Genomic DNA, 20,377 nt, shown 5'->3' with positions numbered 1-20,377 from the left:
TACTATCAGAGGAGTCTGTGATTATGTTTAGAATTTAACTAAATCAAAAGTTACTATGTGTTATTAATTGCCTCAACATTCAATTAATTTATTATTAAATAAGGAATTAGTTAAGTGATTTTTCCTATAATCGTGTCTGAATAATTTTTATATTCTGAAGCTGTCATTTCTATATACATATAGAATCTATAAATTTATTCATTATTCCATAATGTAATGGATGAATTAATATGCTTAACAATTGCAATCTAATGTGCTTTCAGCTGTTGCAAAAATGCCTTCAAAGCTTCTTAACTAGGGTAATTAAAATAATGCCGATATCTTAAGTAATATTCATTGTACGAAATATGAGGTACTGAATATCACGAAAAGTAATAAAACATATTGCCCACTAGGTAGAACAATTCTATGTTCAGATACATGTTTATGAGACTGCCTTTATCGTCACCATTTTGACGGTATTTACTAACAGTGAACTCTATGGATGTATAGCAGAATAAAAATATTATTAATTGTTATTTTATCGGCATGAAAGTAGTTGATGAACACTTCTTTCACCGTATCAGTTGGGCGTAAGCAATTCCACGCTTCAGCAACATCACATCGATATGTTTGCCGAAATGAAACTTTAATCAAAGTGCACAGATTCTTTTTTACATACTCATCATGACATCTTGTATATTTATTATATTTTTTAATTCTGATATGCAAAGCAGCTAAACATTCTTTATTTCTGAAACAATCCTCTTTCTTATTTAGTCTTGCATGTTGACACACATAATCTTTCTTTAATATAAACTTTGTCCTTTCCGATTTGTATTGTTTTGTTTTGGAAGATACAATCCAATGCACGTGGGAAACAGCTTCAAAATTCCAATTCTCCCATCTATCTTCACTATTAAGATCACATCTGATCTCAAAGTCGAAATTCTCTTTTCCTCCGAACTTGGAAGATACTATTTCGTAGGAATGTCTATCAAGTAAAATTTTATAAAATTCATTTTCCACTTCGTTTGACATATTCGCAGCCAAATTTGAAACATAAACCGACAGCGTGATTTCCTTTTGCGCATGCGCACAATTTCGCCAAGACCTGATAAATCGCCAAATTTAGTCGCGGGCTGCGTTTCCTAGGGAGGAAGTAAAAATACGTCAGTAAGGCTCCTGTAGATCTCGTATCCAAGTAAAATTTAACAGAGCATTTTTGGCAACAGACTCGCATGTGTTTGTTTTCGTAATGTAATTCAAAGTGCGTGTGTGGATGTTTATCGCTTTTGAGTTTGACATGTTAAAGATTCAATATTTTAGGAGTATCATCAGTTAAATACCATAAGTCTAGCCATAATCCGTACGAATTAATATGTTTACTTAAAATATGGGTTTTAATTTTTTCAATATATCGTAGCGGCCTAATACTTTTTTAAAATTTCTGACATCGTCAATTGTGCGTTTTTGACTTTTTTATTTACAACTTAAGCAGTTATAATTTTTGTAAGAATAATAATTATTAAGTAGTGCTGTGGATCGTTGACTGGTGATTATATTGCAAGTATCGGATATTAGGCTGCAGATTTCTTCCTGATAAATATTACGTTGTGACATTAGGTTAATATATTATAAAATGCCACAGAGAGTATGAAAGCTTATTTAGTTACTAATTGAATAATTCGTAAACTAAGTAAAGTGTGAATTTAAAAATTGAATGTGCCCGGACGGATTGGGGGGGGGGAAATTATTTTTATAGCTTCTTATTTTCCATTATAGTTATCATATAAATTTATATATGAATTTCCTCTCTGTAGCAAAGAGTTCCATATGTATTAGCTTTGAAGAGAGGTTAAAATATTAAAGTGGATTCATCCGATAAAAATTTTGATTTGATTTACATGCTAAATTTTACTTCATATTTATTATTTTGCTTTCAGATTTTCATTAAAAATGAAGTATCTAGAACTTATATTTTCCCAGTATATGGACAGAGTTTACATATATTTAATTAATTAAAGTTTCATTTAATTGAAATGTAGCTGATGCATAATTTGCATGGACCATGAAGAATCATAAGCAGGTCACTTTTTTAAGGCATTGACTAAGTTTCCTCAATTTATGAAATTATTTCGTGGATAGTTCAAAATATCTTATATTTAAATCTTTCCTGCCATATGATTCTGTCTTAGAAGAATAGTTTTGTTTTAATTAACAAATTCAGAATGAAATTTTAAAATATATTGCTTTTGTTTATTATATATAATACTTAGTAATTGTACGAGTCCCAAACTATATTGCAATGAAATCATCTAATGAAACTGGGAATATAAGAACTTTCCTGGGGAAAAAACAGAAATCATTTGAATTTCATTCAGTTCATGAATTTGAAAGCAAAGATTTAAAAAAAGTAATAAAGCCTTGTGCATCAGCTTCATTATTATCTGGGAGAGGAAAGCTGATGCTGCAGCAGCAAAATTATGAAACTTTCTCATCAGAATTTTCTCGACAATCTTTTAAAATTTATGGAATGGAAGACCAAAAGTTATTTCTTTCTTCATATCAAATATTAGAAAAAATGAATAAACTCATATCTAAAGTTACTAATATTAAAAGTTACAGCTGTTCTCATGAGAATCATCTTGAATGTGCATGTGCTCAGATAAGCTTTAGAAAATTAATTTTATACCGTGATAATCTGAAGCAGCTTCTAGAGGAAAGATGTACATTAATATTAAAAGAAGAATGTGACTTTTGTGTCAAGGAGAGTTTGAATATGATTTGTGATTTTAAGCATATTTATATAAATGAAAAAATGAAAATGACATCTCTTCCTATTCAGTCATTTAACAGATTCATTGACAGTTCAGACTTGAGTATTTCAGTATTAGAATTATTTTTGAAAAAGCTGCAAATGATCTGTGATTTACATTTATCTCTCAGCAGCAGTTATCAAAAGATCATTAATTTTTTCCATGTTAGTTTCAGTATGGATTTGTATCAAATAGTTTTAAAAACCAACAAAATGTTGCAGAAATTGAAATCTGAGATATTTTATTGGGCTCATAAAATACTGGCCATTTATATGCAAAAGCTTTGTTTAGCAGATCCTAATTCAGTTTCACCAAATTTTTTGCAGGACGTTTTAGAAATTTATAAAGTTTTCAATGTAATCATATCAGATAATGAAAAGGTTATGAGACAAAAATATTTGAAGGCAGCCAGTGATCTTTTTTATGATAGTGTAGTGCATTATGAATGTAAAAAGTTGCCATTTAGTATTATGCTACAGTACCTATCTCTATTTGAAGCTAAGGTAGCAGCAGAAAGAATTGTTCAATTTTTAATTGGTATGTGTAAACATTTTAAGCTAGTAAATTTCCAAAAGAAAGACAGTTTTAATCATGAATGGGTCAAAGTAGTGAGTGCTACATCTGATTATTGTAGCGGCTCGGCCAGTGATGTTATTTCAGAAAATGTGCTTGCTGAATCACCAAAACCTGTATCTAATTTTCTAAATGTCCTGTTTTCCTTAATGCAGCGAAACCAGTCTTTCGTTTTAAAATATTTGTATGCTATTATGAATGTAAAGAATATATCATCGCATAAGAGTAGAACGAAACATTTGCATGAAAAAACTTCAAAACTTAGTTCAGGTTTGCAGTTTTTATAATTTCCTAACAAATTATCACTTTGTCGAATTAAATAAGTTACAATATTTTCTGTTTTGCAGTTCGTCAGACTTGGAGCTTGCCACTACAAGTACACGAAGGGGACAGTTACATTCATCTAGAGGAAATATATTGGTCACATTTTTGGAATAATACTGAAAAATTCATCCTGAAACTCCTTTTACAAGTTCCATACCATCAATATGGGGCAGCTGCTGCTGGAGCAATTATTTTATGGCCAGAATCATATCGTAATTACATCATACACATTTTACAAATGAGTATAAAAAATGAAGGTATTATTAAGTTTTTATTACTGAATATCTTTACAATATACAAAAAGCATTCAAGAAAAAATTAACTGAAGGATACTAGGAAAAACCAGAATTTCAGGCAATACGTCCAAAGTGTCTAAAACGGCCTGCCATTTTCTTTTTTTTTTTTTTTTAATTTTTATTTTTTTTTAGAATTTCTGAACTTTCTATCAACCTTTTCTGCTTTGATTAAATAATTATGATATGATAGGATGGAAAAAAGGCTTATATGATGTTTAGACTGTTTATTATTTTTTGAGTTACATATATCTCATCATATTTTGTAAATTCTGTGTTAATTCAACATTTTAGGAAAATCTAAATGATTATAAATATTGTTAGATCAGAAAGATATTAAATAAACTGTATTTAAGTTTCCAGAACAGAAATGAAAAGTTGAACAGTTCCCAGAAATGAAAATCATAAATTTCAGCCCATGGGAACAACGCTTACTTTACTACTAATCCTCCATTTTGTATCACAATGTTTCATTCTTCATCTTCCTTCCCCTCCCTAAAGTGCATAATTATATTAGGAACTACTGTCATATATGGATCAGATCGGTGAAAAATTTCTCGCCAAACATTCTTGGCAAGAAACCCCATGATTTTACTTATATAATTTTTTTTTAGATTTTAAACTTAAAGCAGACTTGCCAACTCTCCCGATTTTCGACCGCTCTCCCGCCAACCCGATTTACAATATATTTCTCCCGACTTTTTCTTATTCTTAAAATTTCTCACGATTTTTATGGAACTTGGCTTAATACTTTGTTATATGAACAAAAAAAGTGATTTTGGACGTCCAAAGCAAATGAATTTTCTCTAGATTATATCTAAAACAAAACCTTGCTAATTAGATAACTTCTGCTTTGTGAGTGAGAGCATATACGTATCCAGAAACGTCCTTCTCCAGTTCTCCAATGGGCATCGCGCTCCACTGCGTGTCATCTGGCATATATTAGCCAATGAGGACAAAACAAGCTGTTATTTGGATGTTCTTTAGTTATTTCGGTTATTTTGTCCTGAGTTGTGTGAGTACACGTGCCTTTGGGAAATAGTTTTAGAAATTATCATCTTTTGTTATGTCTGCGAGAAAGGTGAAATACTCTTTTACGTTTCAAAAATCATACACAGTTAACTTTCCTTCCATTATTTCCTCAAGGAAATGTAATAAATTTGCGATATGTACCGCCTGTCATTGCGATTTTTCGATTTTGCATGGTGGAAGGGCGGATGGTCTCAAACATGTGCGTACACAAAAACACAAGGGCAACATGAGCTGTTTTGGAAAAAAAAAGAAAAATTAAATTTTTCTTTGGAAACAAAAAACCAAAATGTTATTAATGCAGAATGTCTCTTCTCTGCCTTTTTACTGGAGCACAACCTGCCACTGAATGCATTGGATAACGCTGCAGCTTTATTTAGAAAAATGTTTCCTGATAGTGAAATCGCTAAGAAATACTTAAGTGCAAGAACCAAAAGAGGTGCAATTGTTAAAGAAATGGATTTGAAAAATAAATCTTCAGTTATTGATCGCATTAAAACAGCTCTGTTCTGCCTCTCTACGGATGGAAGCAATAATACCGATTCAAAACTGTATCCAATTGTTGTTTCTTTTTTTAATCCAGAGTCTTCAGAAATTGAATGCAGTTTACTTTCTGTCCCCACTTTGGAAGGACATTTGACAGGCTTTAATATAGCACAGCTAATTATTAAAACTTTAAAAGAAAATGCAGTCCCTCTGGATAATTGCTTAGCACTAGGTGCCGATAATGCACCAGTATTGGTAGGCTTGAAGACTGGTGTTGCAGGCATCTTCAGAAAGAAAAATTCAGATTTGCAGATTATGAGGTGCACCTGTCACCTCTTAAATTTAGCAGCTGAAAAAGGAGTAGCTTCTATACCAATAAATGTGGATGAACACATTGTTGATATTTATTATAATCTTGAAAGGAGTTCTAAAAAAGAGGAAAAATTGAAACAGGTCCAACAGCTGCATAATAGCAGTTTACAATTAGAAAACTTAGATGAAGTTATAAAATCAGCTAGGATTGACACCCAGTGGAGTTTAATTGGAAAACTGAAAGATGCTGATGGAATTTTAAAATATAGAGAACTGTCTAGAATTATGTTGGCCATCTTGACAGTTCCCCATAGTAAGGCAGAGTATGAGAGGATTTTCAGTGTTGTGAAAACGAGGACTAAATTTAGATCTAATATTAGTGATGACACATTAGAAAAACTTTTATTAGTGAAAGCAGGCCTATGTGGCAATTGCTATGAATAAAATTATGAAGTTTCTTTCTTAAAGAAAGCAAAATCTGCCACTGTTTATACCATTTGTACAAAAACTGATTAAAGGTTTTTTTTTTTGTTTGTTTGTTTTGTTTTGTTTTCTTAAACGATGCAAGTAATAAAAATGTTTTTTATGTGCAAGGTATTTTTGTGTTGCTTGCATTTAAGAATTAGTTACTATTTAAAGTTAATTCATTATTAAAAACTATATTTTCCTCATTTAAAAAGTCTTTTTAACATTGTGAAAAATCTGATTTTTGAGTGTCATAGGTTGGCAAGTATGTTAAAGCCTAAAATGTCTGAAAAAAATGCACTTTTTGCACATGATTTATGCTAAAAGTCCAAAATAAAAAACAAAAAATTAAGATAAGTTTCTCACCAAAAATGTTTGACGACAAATTTAAACTAAAATAACAACAATAAATTAAAAAATTAAAAAAAATAATAACACAAAATTAAAGCAATGCAACAATTAAAATAAATCTCTACAAAATTAAAACAATAAAAAGGTAAATTCACTTACATTTCAAAGTAGTTCCCAAAAAAACCAAAATATTAACTTCAAACAAGAACTTGTAAGGGCAGACATATCACATATATAATCCAATATACTTTCATTAATAAAACTATGTCAATTGCATAAAGCATGCAAACCAAAATGCCATGACTTAGCTATGTAAGACATCTTTCTACGATTCAATATTGCAAATGTTACATTAAAAATTTTCTCTAAAGTCAACTTACTGCAGGTAAACCAATTTCAAACCTCAAACTTTGTTGAGAACCACGTTCTTTACCCTCAACAATTTTTCTGCAAATCCATCAGAAACACCAATTTTTCTTCTGAATCTTCACATGTCAAGTTCGCCTTCAAGAAGCCTGTATCCCATAAAAATTGCAAAAATACACTTCTGTCAGCATGGAGACAACCATGAACAAATGCTTCATTAAACAACATATCTTCTAGAACTAAATCTAGCTCGAATACACTCTAAAACATGTGGCTGATATATCTCCGAAACTTCCTTCATACACCATTATTCAACATGTAACCAAACAACCACCACCACAAAATACAGCTACATTCCTCACAAAACGTTCCCCATAAAAAAGGTTGCCATAGAAACAAAATCTCAACTAAACCATCCAACACAAATTATATCGCCATATTCAGCGACCACACGTATTCCGGGCCGTATATGACATTTTTACCTTATAAAATTTATTTGACTAATGTAGCCATGATGTGAATAGAAGTATTTATAGATTTTAAGTTACTTCTCTTCAGAGATATATCTGTATTTGCTACTACATAGTCCATGTAACATAGTATTTACTGGAGTATAAATAATAAATTCATTGTTAAATAAAAAGAAATGGCAGTTAAGCACTATACTTCTGTAAAATATAAGCAATGAACTTCAAGAACTACAAATCAATCAACGTACAATAAAAAAAAGTGCTCTTCATTTTGTTCTGTTTGTTGTTTCATGAGGTATTGGAACACAAAAAGGCTCTATTGTAATGTTTATATGTCTCCTTACATAACATATTTTGCAGATCAAACTTGCTGTTGTTAATTTCTTGCTAAAGATTTTTGAAGCTTTACTTTTCTTTCATTTCATTTTATCATATGTTTATTATCTTTTATAGATATCTCTCCTGAAAGCAGAGTTGTTATGAATCAAATATCAAATTACATTTTTGCTTATTCTTTGCAAATTTCCTGGGATAGAGGTATATTTCAGATTTAAGTATTTATTTTAGTTTTTTTATATTAAGAGATTTAAGAAAAAGATTTTTTCCCCCCTCAATATGTATTTTTCAGTTTTTGCTGTTAACATTAATTCATTATTGTGACAGTTTTTTTAACAACTTTTTGGCAATTAATGAATAATAAACACAATTTTAATTTATGTTAATACAGTACAAAGTCCGTAATCCGAACTCGTCAGGACTTTGGCGATTCCAGATTTAGGATTTTCCCGGATTATGGATCATCAATTTAAATCTGGTAAGATGGCATGCAGAAATTATACAATTAAAAATATGAAACCATAATTTATGAAATAAAGAGCAATTATGATGTAAACAGTGTCAAAATTTACAAAAAAAAAAGCTTAATATTTATTTGTTTACTTTATTAAACATTTCTTTCAATGTAAGTTGTTAAAGTTGCTTCATTTTTTTACTAAACATGCATGCATAAACATTAAACGCGCATGCGTAAAGCATACCAAAAAAGTTTGTGGCTTTGAGGTCAGGATAATGGATGTCAGGATTACAGACTTTGTACTGTATATATGTAGTGGTGGGAAAAAATGATATCAAATTATTTATTTTTTTTCTTTCAAACCAAAATGAGTACAAATATTTTCAGATCAGAAAAATATTAAACATATTTTAGTAGCATAAGCAAATTGTTCAGAAGCTGTTGGCAAAAAAAGAAAAATACATTGGAGCACCGTTTATCCGTTTCTAACGTATACGTCTTTAACATTCATATTGGTCCTGATTCAGTACTATTTATTTTAAGAGTAAAATTTTTCTTTCATACAATGTATAACTTATGCAATAACAATGTTATATGCTGTTTTTGCTTGACTTACTGCATTGATTATACATTTCGCAGTCCGACACTTAACGCGTTTTCCCCCAAAATGGAAATAGCAGAAAGAAATAAAACCATGAGATATTACAAACAGGTATAAGAAATAAAAATCACAAGAAGGCATTTCATGAATAGAGGTAATGCTTAGAAGATTTTTTTTTTTTTTTTTTAAAAAAAACAGACTGTTGTGTTAAGTAAACTAGGTGGAGCAGAAGTACCTGATACAAAATGTCACAAAAGCGAAAGGTGCTCTTGTTAAAAGATAAACTTCAAAATTTCAAAGCATTTGATGAGAATATTGGTTATCAAATGCTTTGAAATTGGTTTAACCAATATTTAGAATTATTGGTTTAACCAATATTTAGAATAAAGTTGAATTAGAAAAGAAACTGGATATTCCTGCGGCAGCACTAAAAACAAACGATTTTTTATGACAGAAGAAAAGTTGAAGAAAAAGCAGAAAATTGTGGACATTTAGCTTCAAAGAAATTCCATGTTCAAGATGGAAATTTTTCTCAGGTCGAAGCCATATTGCTAAAATTTTTTATTCAGAGTTGGGCATTCAATATTCCAGTGAATGGCTACATGTTAATTGGGAAGTAAAAAAAAAATAGCACTTTAATTGAATGTGAAGGAAGCGTGCTTCTCAACTAGATGACTGCATTAATTTAAATTGCGGCATGGCATCTCATGTCACATAATAAATGAAGAATCAGAAAGAGTTCCTACTGAGTTGGTTGAGTTCAAGACAATTTTAATGTTGTTGAAACTGCTTTTTTCTTTAAAATTATGCCTGGAAGAGCTCTAGCTTTCAAAGGTGACCAGCATTATGGAGATAAGCAGAATAAAGAATGTCTCAAGGTTTAACTTTCTGCAAATGTTGACGGTATGCGAAAAATGACTCCTTTAGCTATAAGAAAGTCACAAAATCTAATATTCTTAAAAAGGAATTTGCCATTAGAATATAAAACAAATAAGAAAGCATGGATGACTAAGGGCATATTTTCAGAATGGGCCACCCAGACAGTATAGTGGTTAGAGTAGCCTGACTGGAATGCCAAAGGGCCCAGGTTCGAATTTCGGAAAAGGGATGGATGTAAAATTGTCTGTCCCTTCGTAGAAAGGTAATAGTGGCTGCCTTTTAGGTGCCTCCACATTAAAATGGCTACCACTTCTGTCCTTAGTAGTGACCATATGCTAAGTATTGTATTAGTATATTTACAGATTTTCTTAAAAGAATAAATAAAATTTTGAGGAGACAAAACACTGATTGAAAACGTTTTATTGGATGAACATTTACATAGCTGGGATGAATAAGAAAATGAAGAAATAATCCCACCTTCTTTTCAAAATCTAGCTACACCCTCAGAAAGCTCTTTGTGTGTAATAATGTAAGCGAGAAAATATTTCAAGAACTAAATTCAATTCATAGCAGTTAACTTAAGATTCAGTCAGTTGAAAATTAGACTTCTTTATTTAAAAAAAGTTGAGAAAGTTTGCATTAAAATGTTCTTGGAAAAACATTTTTACTTATTCAAGATGATACTTGAAATAAAGGTATGGCTAAAGTGCAGGATCGCCCCCTTATTTGATTGGTGTTTGTTTGGCGCTTTTTACAAGTGTAAGAAGAATTAAATTTTTGTCAATTTTCTTTGACTTTTTAAGTGAAAATAGGTCAATGTGTACATGGATAAAGTCAAAGGAGTGTGCAATGCCGTTTTCGTGCAGTTCTGGGATGTTTTTTAAGTGAAAATAGGTCGATGTATACATGGATACCGAATATGTGCAATTCTTAAAAACGTGCCAAGCAATAGGCGATTCTACACTTTTCCCCAAAGGTATGCCCCCTTTTTTTTAAAATTTTATTTAACTACATATAGAAATTTGCATTGCTATAATTTTAAAAATATTAAATATGTATTAATATCATTTAAAAATATTAATTATAAAAAGTGTTTAAATTATTTAATTGTTTAAATATTATTAAGTATTTATTTAAAATATTAAATATGTTGGAGCATAGTTAAAAAATATTTAAAACACATTGAAAGTACGATACAAAATACAAATATCCGTAGTAGGTTAATAGTATCAAAATTGTTTCAGGTTATATACATATGTTTCACATCATAAATTAAAATTTTGTTTATCCGTCTTTATCATTTATATGTTTGTGAATGGTCCCTTAAAAGATGTATAAACAGTGCTCCACTGTAATAATAATCAAAAGCAGTTTTACCTTCCAACAGTATAATACTAATAAATAAGCTACTGAAAAAATATATGCATGTACTTATTTTATGTGAATGAGATGAGACATTGGTTTTCACCTCACATAGTGAAAAAGGCTGCCTTATGTGTTTGATCCTTATTATAAGCATTGTAATCAATTTTGAACCAATACTTAAATTTAAGGAAAAAAATTGTAATCATTGTAAAATTGCTTAGGAATCTCACAGAGCTGAAGAGAACTTTAATAATAATTGAAAAATTAAACATTAAATAGTTTACGACTTCCCTATTTCTGATAAACCATAATGTTAGATACAACAGTAAATGTACACCATTTTGTCCATTCATCAACTCATTTCTACCTAAATAATCTCTCGAAAATTTAAACACAACCAAACAAGTTTATTCTACCAAAATAATAATGTTTTACAGCTGTTGCCACTCAAGCAAAACTAAAAAGGAAATTAATGTTACACTGGTTGAATGTAGATGAACAATGCTATACTTTACATACTCCCACCTTTTGATAAAAGGATTTTTATCAATACAAATATTGAATTAAACTAAAATTTAACCTAAAAGTCCATTTTGAAGTTCACTTAAAAGTCGATTTTAATGTTCAAAGTCCTTGAACCTAGAAGGTACCTTTATAGCTTGATCACTTCATCATCTAATCTATAGCACTCATTCAAATAGTCATTAAACGTTTTACCATCTGGATCAAAAACTGGTTTAGCTTTAGAAATTACTTTATCAAACAAAGATTTTCTTTCTAACCTTTATCCTTCCTGTGTGAGTTGACTCAGTCATTTCTTTCTTAACCTGTGATTTAGAATAAATTTTGGAATTTGTAATCTCAACACCTGATGTTTCAGAAGCACTTTCTTCGAGTTGTTCTTCACCCATCATTTTTACTTGATCCAATCCAATGGTTCCAATCTTCATTATCGATTTCCTCATCATATGAAAATTTTGGACATTTTTGTTCTTGAATAGCATAATAATCATCATTAAAGAGCTCTTTCGTTTTCTTGTCAAGTTTTTCAGGTTCAAAATCACTTTCAATATCTTCATTAAGTTTCAATTCATTTTGACCAGGCACTTCTTTCAACTTTAAAAATTTGTCTTCAAGTTCTTTTCTCGTTAAATCTTTCAAACGTTTTAGATCTTTTATTTTCTGCTCTTTCTTCCTTTTAATTCTTTCAACGTATTCTTCACGCTTCTTCTATCTTTTATTATCCACATGTCTGAGAGAATCTTCAATCATCCTTGGATATCGTGTCATAAATTTTGAATCCGGCTCTTCAAATCGGAAATTATACTTACGTTCAAGCAATTCTTGCTTCTTCATATCTTTTTCATCATCACTTAGCACTGCAATATCTGTTTCTTCATAAGTCGGAGTCTCATCGTTTTTATATTTACCTTTACATTTACTTATCACTATTTACTATATACTATTTCTTTTTCTTGACCTTTCTAACATTTTAAATAGTCAGCCTCTGCATCGTCTCTTAAACTTGCTATAAAATGATTGTTTACGACCTTATCAATTTCGTTTCTAGATTTCAATTCAAAGGGATCTGTAATGCCAATGGCTTCTAATTCCCAAAGATTTCTGATATCTGGATTGTGAATTAAGAGGGAGGCAACAACAGCAGCAATAGAATTTTCACCTCCAGTTGTTGGTGATTTACCCATCAAAACCCACTTGAGCAGTGTTTCCATGGCAAAAATGTCTGTACTTGATTTCTGTATTTTTCTTGTATAAATATTTCCTCCAAAGTCTGAGCCTATCAAAAGATCAATCTGTGGGTTTATACAATCAACATCTGTGATATGAATTCCCTTTCCAGCTAATTCTGATATCCAAGGTCCTTTCTGTAGACTAGGTATAGATCCACAAATTATAGGCTGATCTAACACAGGAATCTCGCAGCTATAACCAGTATGCAGATTCTCAACATTTATTTTATAACATTTATGATTCATATCAGATGTTCTTCCTCCAAACACAGCATGTGTTAATTTTTTATGAGCTTCTGATCTTATTCTTAAGGATTCTACTGTTGATTTTAAAATATAGGAGTAGTCAGATCCAGTATCGATCAATGCTCAAAGATGAAGTTTCTTTCCTTTATGTTGAATGGCAGCCACTAAAGTTTGAAGCAAAACTCTTCCTGAAGTCCCTGTTGAAGAAAGAGTGCTAATTTCACAATTTTCTTGATTGCACTTGACAGGAACTTTTGATTCCTGCTTAAATTCTGTAGTAATATTGTAAAATAAGTAAAATAAGTAATATTGTATTCTGGAATTTCTTATTATGATAATTTATTTTATTAATTTATTTATTTTTAATCTTGTTTTTCTAAATTCTCAGTGTGTCTATAGCAATGAATATCGCTTAACATTGGTCGGTGTTTAGTTTATTAATCTGTTTGCCAGTTTTGCTGTTTTGTTCCTTATGCATTGCTATTTATTTCTTCCTACATTTAAGCTTACTAATAAACACAGATGTAAAAAAAAATTAGAATATTTTAGTTGTCAAAAATATTCCAGTGTACTCAGGAGTTTTTTCATTCATGGCAGCCCACAAGTTTGGCATTTATTTTAAAATTGAGTTAGCTTAAAATCATATAACTGTAGTGAATAGAATTTATGTATCTATCAAGTCGAAACTAATTATTTTATTAATATGTGTGTGCAAATAGTAGATTATATTATTTTGTTTATGAAAAATTTATTTTACAATATAAGTTAGTGATGTATTTTTTCTGCAGTTTGGGAGAATTTTAAGGAAATTAAATACTTTTGCTGTGAAAGTTAAAAATAGTTTTATTAAATTAAAAAAAAAAAAAACTGTAATTGTTCAGTTACTTTTTGAACCATGTAGTAAATTAAGAACTTAAAAATTACTTTTTGAATTTAGAAATCTGAAGAGTTTTAAGTCCGAAATATTAAGTAAACTAGTAAAAGCAATATTTTTATTTTTAGATTTTTGTTTATCACTTTCTGCTGTGCAGGTTGATAACTGTGTGCCTGTGCCAACAGTGCAGAATGAGATCAGAACTCACACTGGAAATTTGTTTTCTGATTGTTTAACACAAGTTACTAGAATTTTGAATAATGATGTTCATGATATGGAACTACTTATTTATTTGAAATGTAAGTGAAACTATATTATTTTTATATAAATTTTGCTTTAGATTTTCGGAAATTCAAGTTTGGAACATTGAAATTTATATTAAATAAATGTAAAGTTAAAAATTATATATATATTATGCTAATATTATATATAATAGTAATTATATCTATCTATCTATATAGTATATGAAATTATTTATACACATTTATTTATGTATTATTTATTCGTAAAATTATTTTAAAAATTAACTGAAAATTCTATGTTAAAGAAGTGGAGTAAATTTGAAATTGAAGTTTTTTAAAAGTCAGTGCAATTTAATAGTAGAATGTGATTAAAGAAGAGCAGGTTATGATTAGAAGTAAATTATAAAAATAGATGATACCTGGTAATTTCTGATTTTTTCAAACATTGTATTTTATATGATAGACAACAGAAATGTTTTTAACTTATTTAATAGTAATTAGACTGAAATTCTTGGAGATAACTGCAAGATATAAGCGTTATTGAAAAGAGTGTCCAAATGCATATGGCATTAAATTTATGAAGCACTCATAATGGATTTGTCCTTAAATATTTTTATGATAAGAAAGATATGTGCATAAAATGGTGATAATTGAGGTACTGATTTATTTATTAAATAAGGTCTTATGAACATTGCACATTGAGTACTCAGAAAATACAGTTAAAAAACTCTTCTTGTTTTATTGAATCACCAAGATAGCATGAAATAAAAATAAATAAAAAGTTAATAGAATGGTAGAATTAGACATAGTATGTGTTATTAAAACTTTAGGGAGGAAATGAAGTATGTGACTATGCAATTCAATTCGCTTATACATATAAGATTAAAATGAAGATGTGAGCATTGTTGACTTGAAAATCAAAAGAAATTTTTAAGCAGTTTAGTAAATTGATGTATTACTATTGATGTATTTACTTTGCTATTATTTGTAGTTATTCGATACTGAATTGTGAGCAAAAATAAAGTTCTGTTACATTTTTAAATCATGTAGCCCCATAAGGGCAACAGAAAATTAATAAAAAAATTGTAATTTATTAGCCAGACATAATATAGTATTGTTGGTAAGAATTAACACTGCAGTCCTATGAAAGTAGTTAAAATCTTTTCTGACTGCAATGTGCCAAACTGTTTTCCCTAAAATGATTAAGTACCAACTTGATACTTCTAGTAAAGAAAACATACTTTTGTCATTAGCTCATTTCAGGTACAGAAAAACTGTTCTAAATGTAAGATAAACAGCTCTTAGGTTAGTTATTTCAGTAAACATCGAATAATATAGAAATCGCTCACTTTTCTAACACCTTATAGTTGTACTTGAATTGTGTTTGAAAACAAAAGTACGGTACAACTCTAATATACGCCCTAATTTCACCAAATGTGGCGATATGTGTTCTGCGCTGGTTTTTGGTGCGATTGCGTGTTCTATGGCAACCCTGTTGACGTTGAAAAATCTTTCGCTAGAGCTCGTTGCTTTGCCTCTGTGTCTGAGAAGATGGGAGGGAAAGATAAAATGGTAGTTGTTGAATTGAAGTTCGGCAAAAGGAAATATGATTGTGGCTATCCTGTTGAGGGGTAGTGGGTATTTGGAAGTGTGGAAACAGGGTCTGGGAGATTATTTTTAATGGCAGTGCATGATAGAAGTAGGGATTTGTGATTTTATTTATTTGTGAACCATAGTATAAATTTTCTGGATAGTGTATCTGGCTGTCATGTAAATACGATAGTGATTACGTGGTGGCATGTTAAAGGCGGTATGAAATTTATATTTCTGCTATTCGAAAACGCATTAATTCATGGTAAGTGCATTTTATTTTATCCTTGTTCTTATTTTGTAGAATGTTATGTTCATTGGTTCTTTAGTATGAATTTCTGTCGTTATTGTTGTTTTTTTAAATTGTTTGAAATTTAGTTTAGTTTATTTTGTTGTTTAGTGTCTAGACTGTACAATTCGTAGATGTTTTTTAAAGTTGAAACAGAAAGCTGTGTACATGGTATTATTTGAAATTTATTGTTGTTATGTTATTTTATTAAAGCGAGGAGTGCGTAGATCGTAGATTCCTTCCTTGCCTAAATTGTGCAATTCGTAGAATTTTTTTTAAAGTTTAAACGGGATGCTGTGTACATGGCATTCTTTGAAATATATTGTTGTTATGTTAATTTATTAAAGCGAGGTGTGCATAGTTTGTAGATTTGTTCGTTGCCTACATTGTGCAATTCGTAGATGTTTTTTTAAGTTAAAACATGTCGCCGTGTACATGGATTCTTGTCAAATATTTTTGGTTAGAAACTTTACATTTTTGCTATCTAAATTTTTTGTTTTTAACTAAATTCTGTGTTCAAAACGTAGTTTTTGCATGTGCGAAAACCGCATTTTTGGAGACATTTTAGTCTAAAAGTTCAAAATGTAGACAAAAAATTTAGATAGTAATATGGCAGCGTGAAGTTTCTCGCCAAAAATATTTGGCGAGAAATTTGGCGACTTGAGGGCGCATATCAGAGTAGTTCCAAAAGTACTTTTATAAGAGATAAGAAAAATGTTTTTAATTTAATAGTGGCCAATGTTAGCACATATGTCTTTCTGTAGAAAATTTCTTTGGCATGTGTTGTCATGCAACAGAAAAGATCGTATGTTTCCTTACATTATAAATGTGCAGTTATCTTTTTAACACAAGTTTCAGTTATTTTATCAGTGCATATTTTTTATGTTGTCCTACAAAATCTAAATTTTGAAACATGTTTGACAAAAGTATATCAAATTGTTAACGTGAAAGTTTGGGACCTGAAGTTAACAATGAATGCAGTTTACAAGTTCATCTGTTTTGATGAACTGTAAAATAGCAAAATAACAAGCATCAACAAGCACATTTCATGGCATTGTATCCTGTCTTTCAGAATTTGTATGAAGGACGCAAAAAGATGATCATTTTAAAAATGCTCTGGAGGACATTAAAAATGTTCTTTTGTTTGCTTAAATTGCATTGTGAACATTAGTCATGAAAGTTAGAGTAAAATAGAAGTAATCTCAAAAAGAGACCTTATAAATCATGTTTGGAAGTAGTTTGTGCCTATAACAAAAAATTAGGTACTTACATATTAACACCTTGGTGCTGTTTGGCGACTTTTTACAGATGAAAAGTTACTTACTGAATGCGAGTTGGTGATTTTCGTGCCCTTTTTTGAGGAAGACACATATGAAAAAAGATACAGAATTGAACATATGGAAAGAAAACATATTTTAGCAGTTTAAAACACAAATTTAAATTTTTAAATAAGGATTATGTGATACATTAAAAAATAAAACAAATTTTTCTTAAAATCTTTCTGTAATTTTGTTTGCACTGCACTTCTCCCAAAGTACACAGCGATCTGTTTTTGCTTTAAAAAAATCACAGAATTGCGGTGACTCCACTTTGTGCAATCCTCGGCAGCAGCAGCTATCGAGGAAATGCATGTCCTTATTGTTCTCTTCACAAGATTTTCAATAAAATTCTGTGTCCCTGTGAAAATTTTATAGCACCTTCCATTGCTGGCAGATTCCACAAACTCTTATTTTATAGCGAAGGCAAAAAATATATTTTGTTTATAAAAACTCTTGGACAATGGAACACAACACAAGAGAATGTACATGTAAATGGCAGCATTGCTCGATTGGAAAATGGTTGCTGGAAGAATGGTAATGCATATTGTTGCCAGATTGTGGCACATTCTCAAAATTTGGCACCTTCTACTAAGGTGGTTGCATTAATACTTAAATACTAATAATTATTCTCATTTGGCAAAATATCATTCGTACTTAGCTTACAGAAACTTTCTAAAGAAGTTTATACCACTCTTAAAAGTAATTGGCTGAAAGAAGTGGATTTCAATTTTAGCTAAATTTATAGCAGAAGGATATTTTGCATTCATGTAGAGGAAACTGAGACTTCCATGTAAAGCTTACATGACACCTGCAATGTATATGTTTCTGACTGTAATGTGTATTAAATGCTTTTTTATTTTGTAAGTATAGTAGATTTTTTTGGGGGATGGAGTGTATTTCATATAAATACATTCTTTCTTAGTTAAGATTTTGTAAAAGTGATTTAAGAATTAATATATCATACACATATCTAAAATTTATTAGATCCTTGTGTCTAAATTCCAAAAGCCTTTCATAGTCTTCCTGTTTTAACTGTTTCAAAAAGCTTCCCATTGTAAACACCAAACTAATTCAGAAGTTAACCTTCCAGCGGGCGCGCCTTCTGCACCAACAAGAAAGGTCGCGCGTATTTCTTAGATACGCTATTATAAAAAATAAATTTTCCAGAGCAAAAATATTAAAATTAGCTTGTAAATAGTTAAATGTTAATAAGTACAATTGAGTTAAACAATATTAAATTAAGGAAAATAAAATAAGTATAAAGAAAAAAAAACAATATAAAATGGACTAAAGACTTAAAAAACTAACTTGAAAGTAAAACAAAATTAAACTGCCAATATTTCAATTGAACTTTTATATTTTTAATCAGTAAGTGAAAAAACACATTAAATATTACATAACAAATCAATTTCATAGTCACTTCATTGCATCGGTGCAGTCTGAACAAATATGTTTACAGTGCTCTAGACAAATGAATTTTAAACAAATCTCACAGATGAACCTCGTAATTCCAGGATGCTTGTCATTTTGGCAGGGTTTACATCTTTTTTTCCCTGAAGTCATTTCTTCAACAACAGCTAATTTTGCTTTTCGTTTCAACAATTTAAATTTCAGCTCACTTTGAAGAGAGTTAGGGATTCTTCTTTCAACGTTTTCCTTCACAAGAGCATTTGCTAGCTTTCGCAGATATTATCTTCTAAGTAATTTTTCACTATTATTCGTTGAATGAATTATGTAGCTGTTGATTGCTGCTATATTCAGCATAGAGAAGAAAACTACAAGAGTCCACACCTCCTTTGGTACGATTGTAAAATGTGATAATCTCAGGCTTTATTTGGTCTTGGGTATTTTCATCTATTGCTACATCATCATGAAGATTTGAAATCAATATGACGCTTCTATAACATTTGGGTACATAGGAGAGAAGTGTCATATTTTTTTCTAAATCCAAAAAGACTCGTATTGAGTTCCCGAGTTTTCGCCAGCTTGAACTGATCCGGAATTTGAGGTTTATTGTTTTTCAAAGTACCTACAAATGACAATTTTTTTCATCTATTTCTCGTACTAACTCAAAACTTGAAAACCAGTTGTCTGTGGTTACATTTCTTCCAGTTGTTATCAATAGGTTCTGTCAACCTTTTTACAATATCTTGTGGTTTGTTGCTTATGTAAAAAGACAATCTGGCTGCGCTCCAGCATAAATGTCCATATTGTATGTGTAAAACATACAAGCGTCTACCATGGCATAAATTTTTATGCCATATTTGTTTGGTTTTTTTGGGAATGTATTGAATGACACCACATCTTCCTCAAAATCCTTCTAATTTCTCATCGGTTGTGACATTCTCTCCAAGTAGTTAGAATAACACTTCTGGCAATTAGAGACAAACTTTTCAAAAACGTTTCTTATTGGAGCCAAGCGGTCGACTTCTCTTCGTTCTGCTCTTGTGTTTATGTCATCAAACCGTAAAGCTCTTAGTAAAAACAAAACTCTCTTCAAGTTCATTACTACTTTAAATTCCTCCATTCTCCACAGTTCCTCAAGATTCCAGAACTCTGTTACCATGATAAATACCAGCTAAGAAAAGTAAGCCCAAAAAAGCTTATTTCTGCCCATTTGTTTCTCTGCTGTCCCTTGTATGAGAATAATTAGACTTCACAGAAGAAATAAACTTATTCGTATCTTCAGTGATGATTTCTATCAGACTATCAGTAAAGAGGCATTTCCATATATCCAAAATATCTGTTAGATATTTAGCTTCACCGATGACTCCAGAAACATGAACACATATGTTACGAGGTGCTCGTTTAGTTTTCTTTTTATGCCATGTCCAAGAATCGATGACTTTTCTGTTTTATGAACTATATACGTTTCGGAAGAATTACCATCATTATTTCCCTCTTCAGAATTGCCCTCTGCACTTATCTCCGATTCTGAATCACCTTTTTCTGAAATTTGCT

The 20,377-nt window shown here is 30.4% G+C and overlaps 1 protein-coding gene across 5 annotated transcripts in view; it reads left to right on the top strand.

The window, feature by feature from the left end:
* Positions 1–1,217: 1,217 nt before the first annotated feature.
* LOC118193196 (uncharacterized) overlaps positions 1,218–20,377 on the top strand; it is a 59,739-nt gene continuing 40,579 nt past the window's right edge. The window contains exons 1-4 of one of the 5 annotated variants that reach the window (XM_085809482.1): positions 1,218–3,641; positions 3,719–3,952; positions 7,921–8,004; positions 14,105–14,275. In XM_085809482.1, coding sequence (XP_085665608.1) covers positions 2,288–3,641; positions 3,719–3,952; positions 7,921–8,004; positions 14,105–14,275 — 1,843 coding nt within the window. In that variant the 5' untranslated portion in view covers positions 1,218–2,287. The remainder of the gene's footprint in view (positions 3,642–3,718; positions 3,953–7,920; positions 8,005–14,104; positions 14,276–20,377) is intronic. The other 4 variants (XR_004758891.2, XM_035364246.2, XM_085809481.1 and 1 more) reach the window with 4 other exon arrangements.

Source organism: Stegodyphus dumicola, chromosome X2 (assembly GCF_044657685.1).
Source record: "Stegodyphus dumicola isolate Sdum_Otavi_A_Nest chromosome X2, ASM4465768v1".
NCBI classification, from domain to species: domain Eukaryota; kingdom Metazoa; phylum Arthropoda; class Arachnida; order Araneae; family Eresidae; genus Stegodyphus; species Stegodyphus dumicola.
The sequence above is the reverse complement of the archived record's forward strand: the minus strand, read 5'-3'. Positions and strand labels throughout refer to the sequence as shown.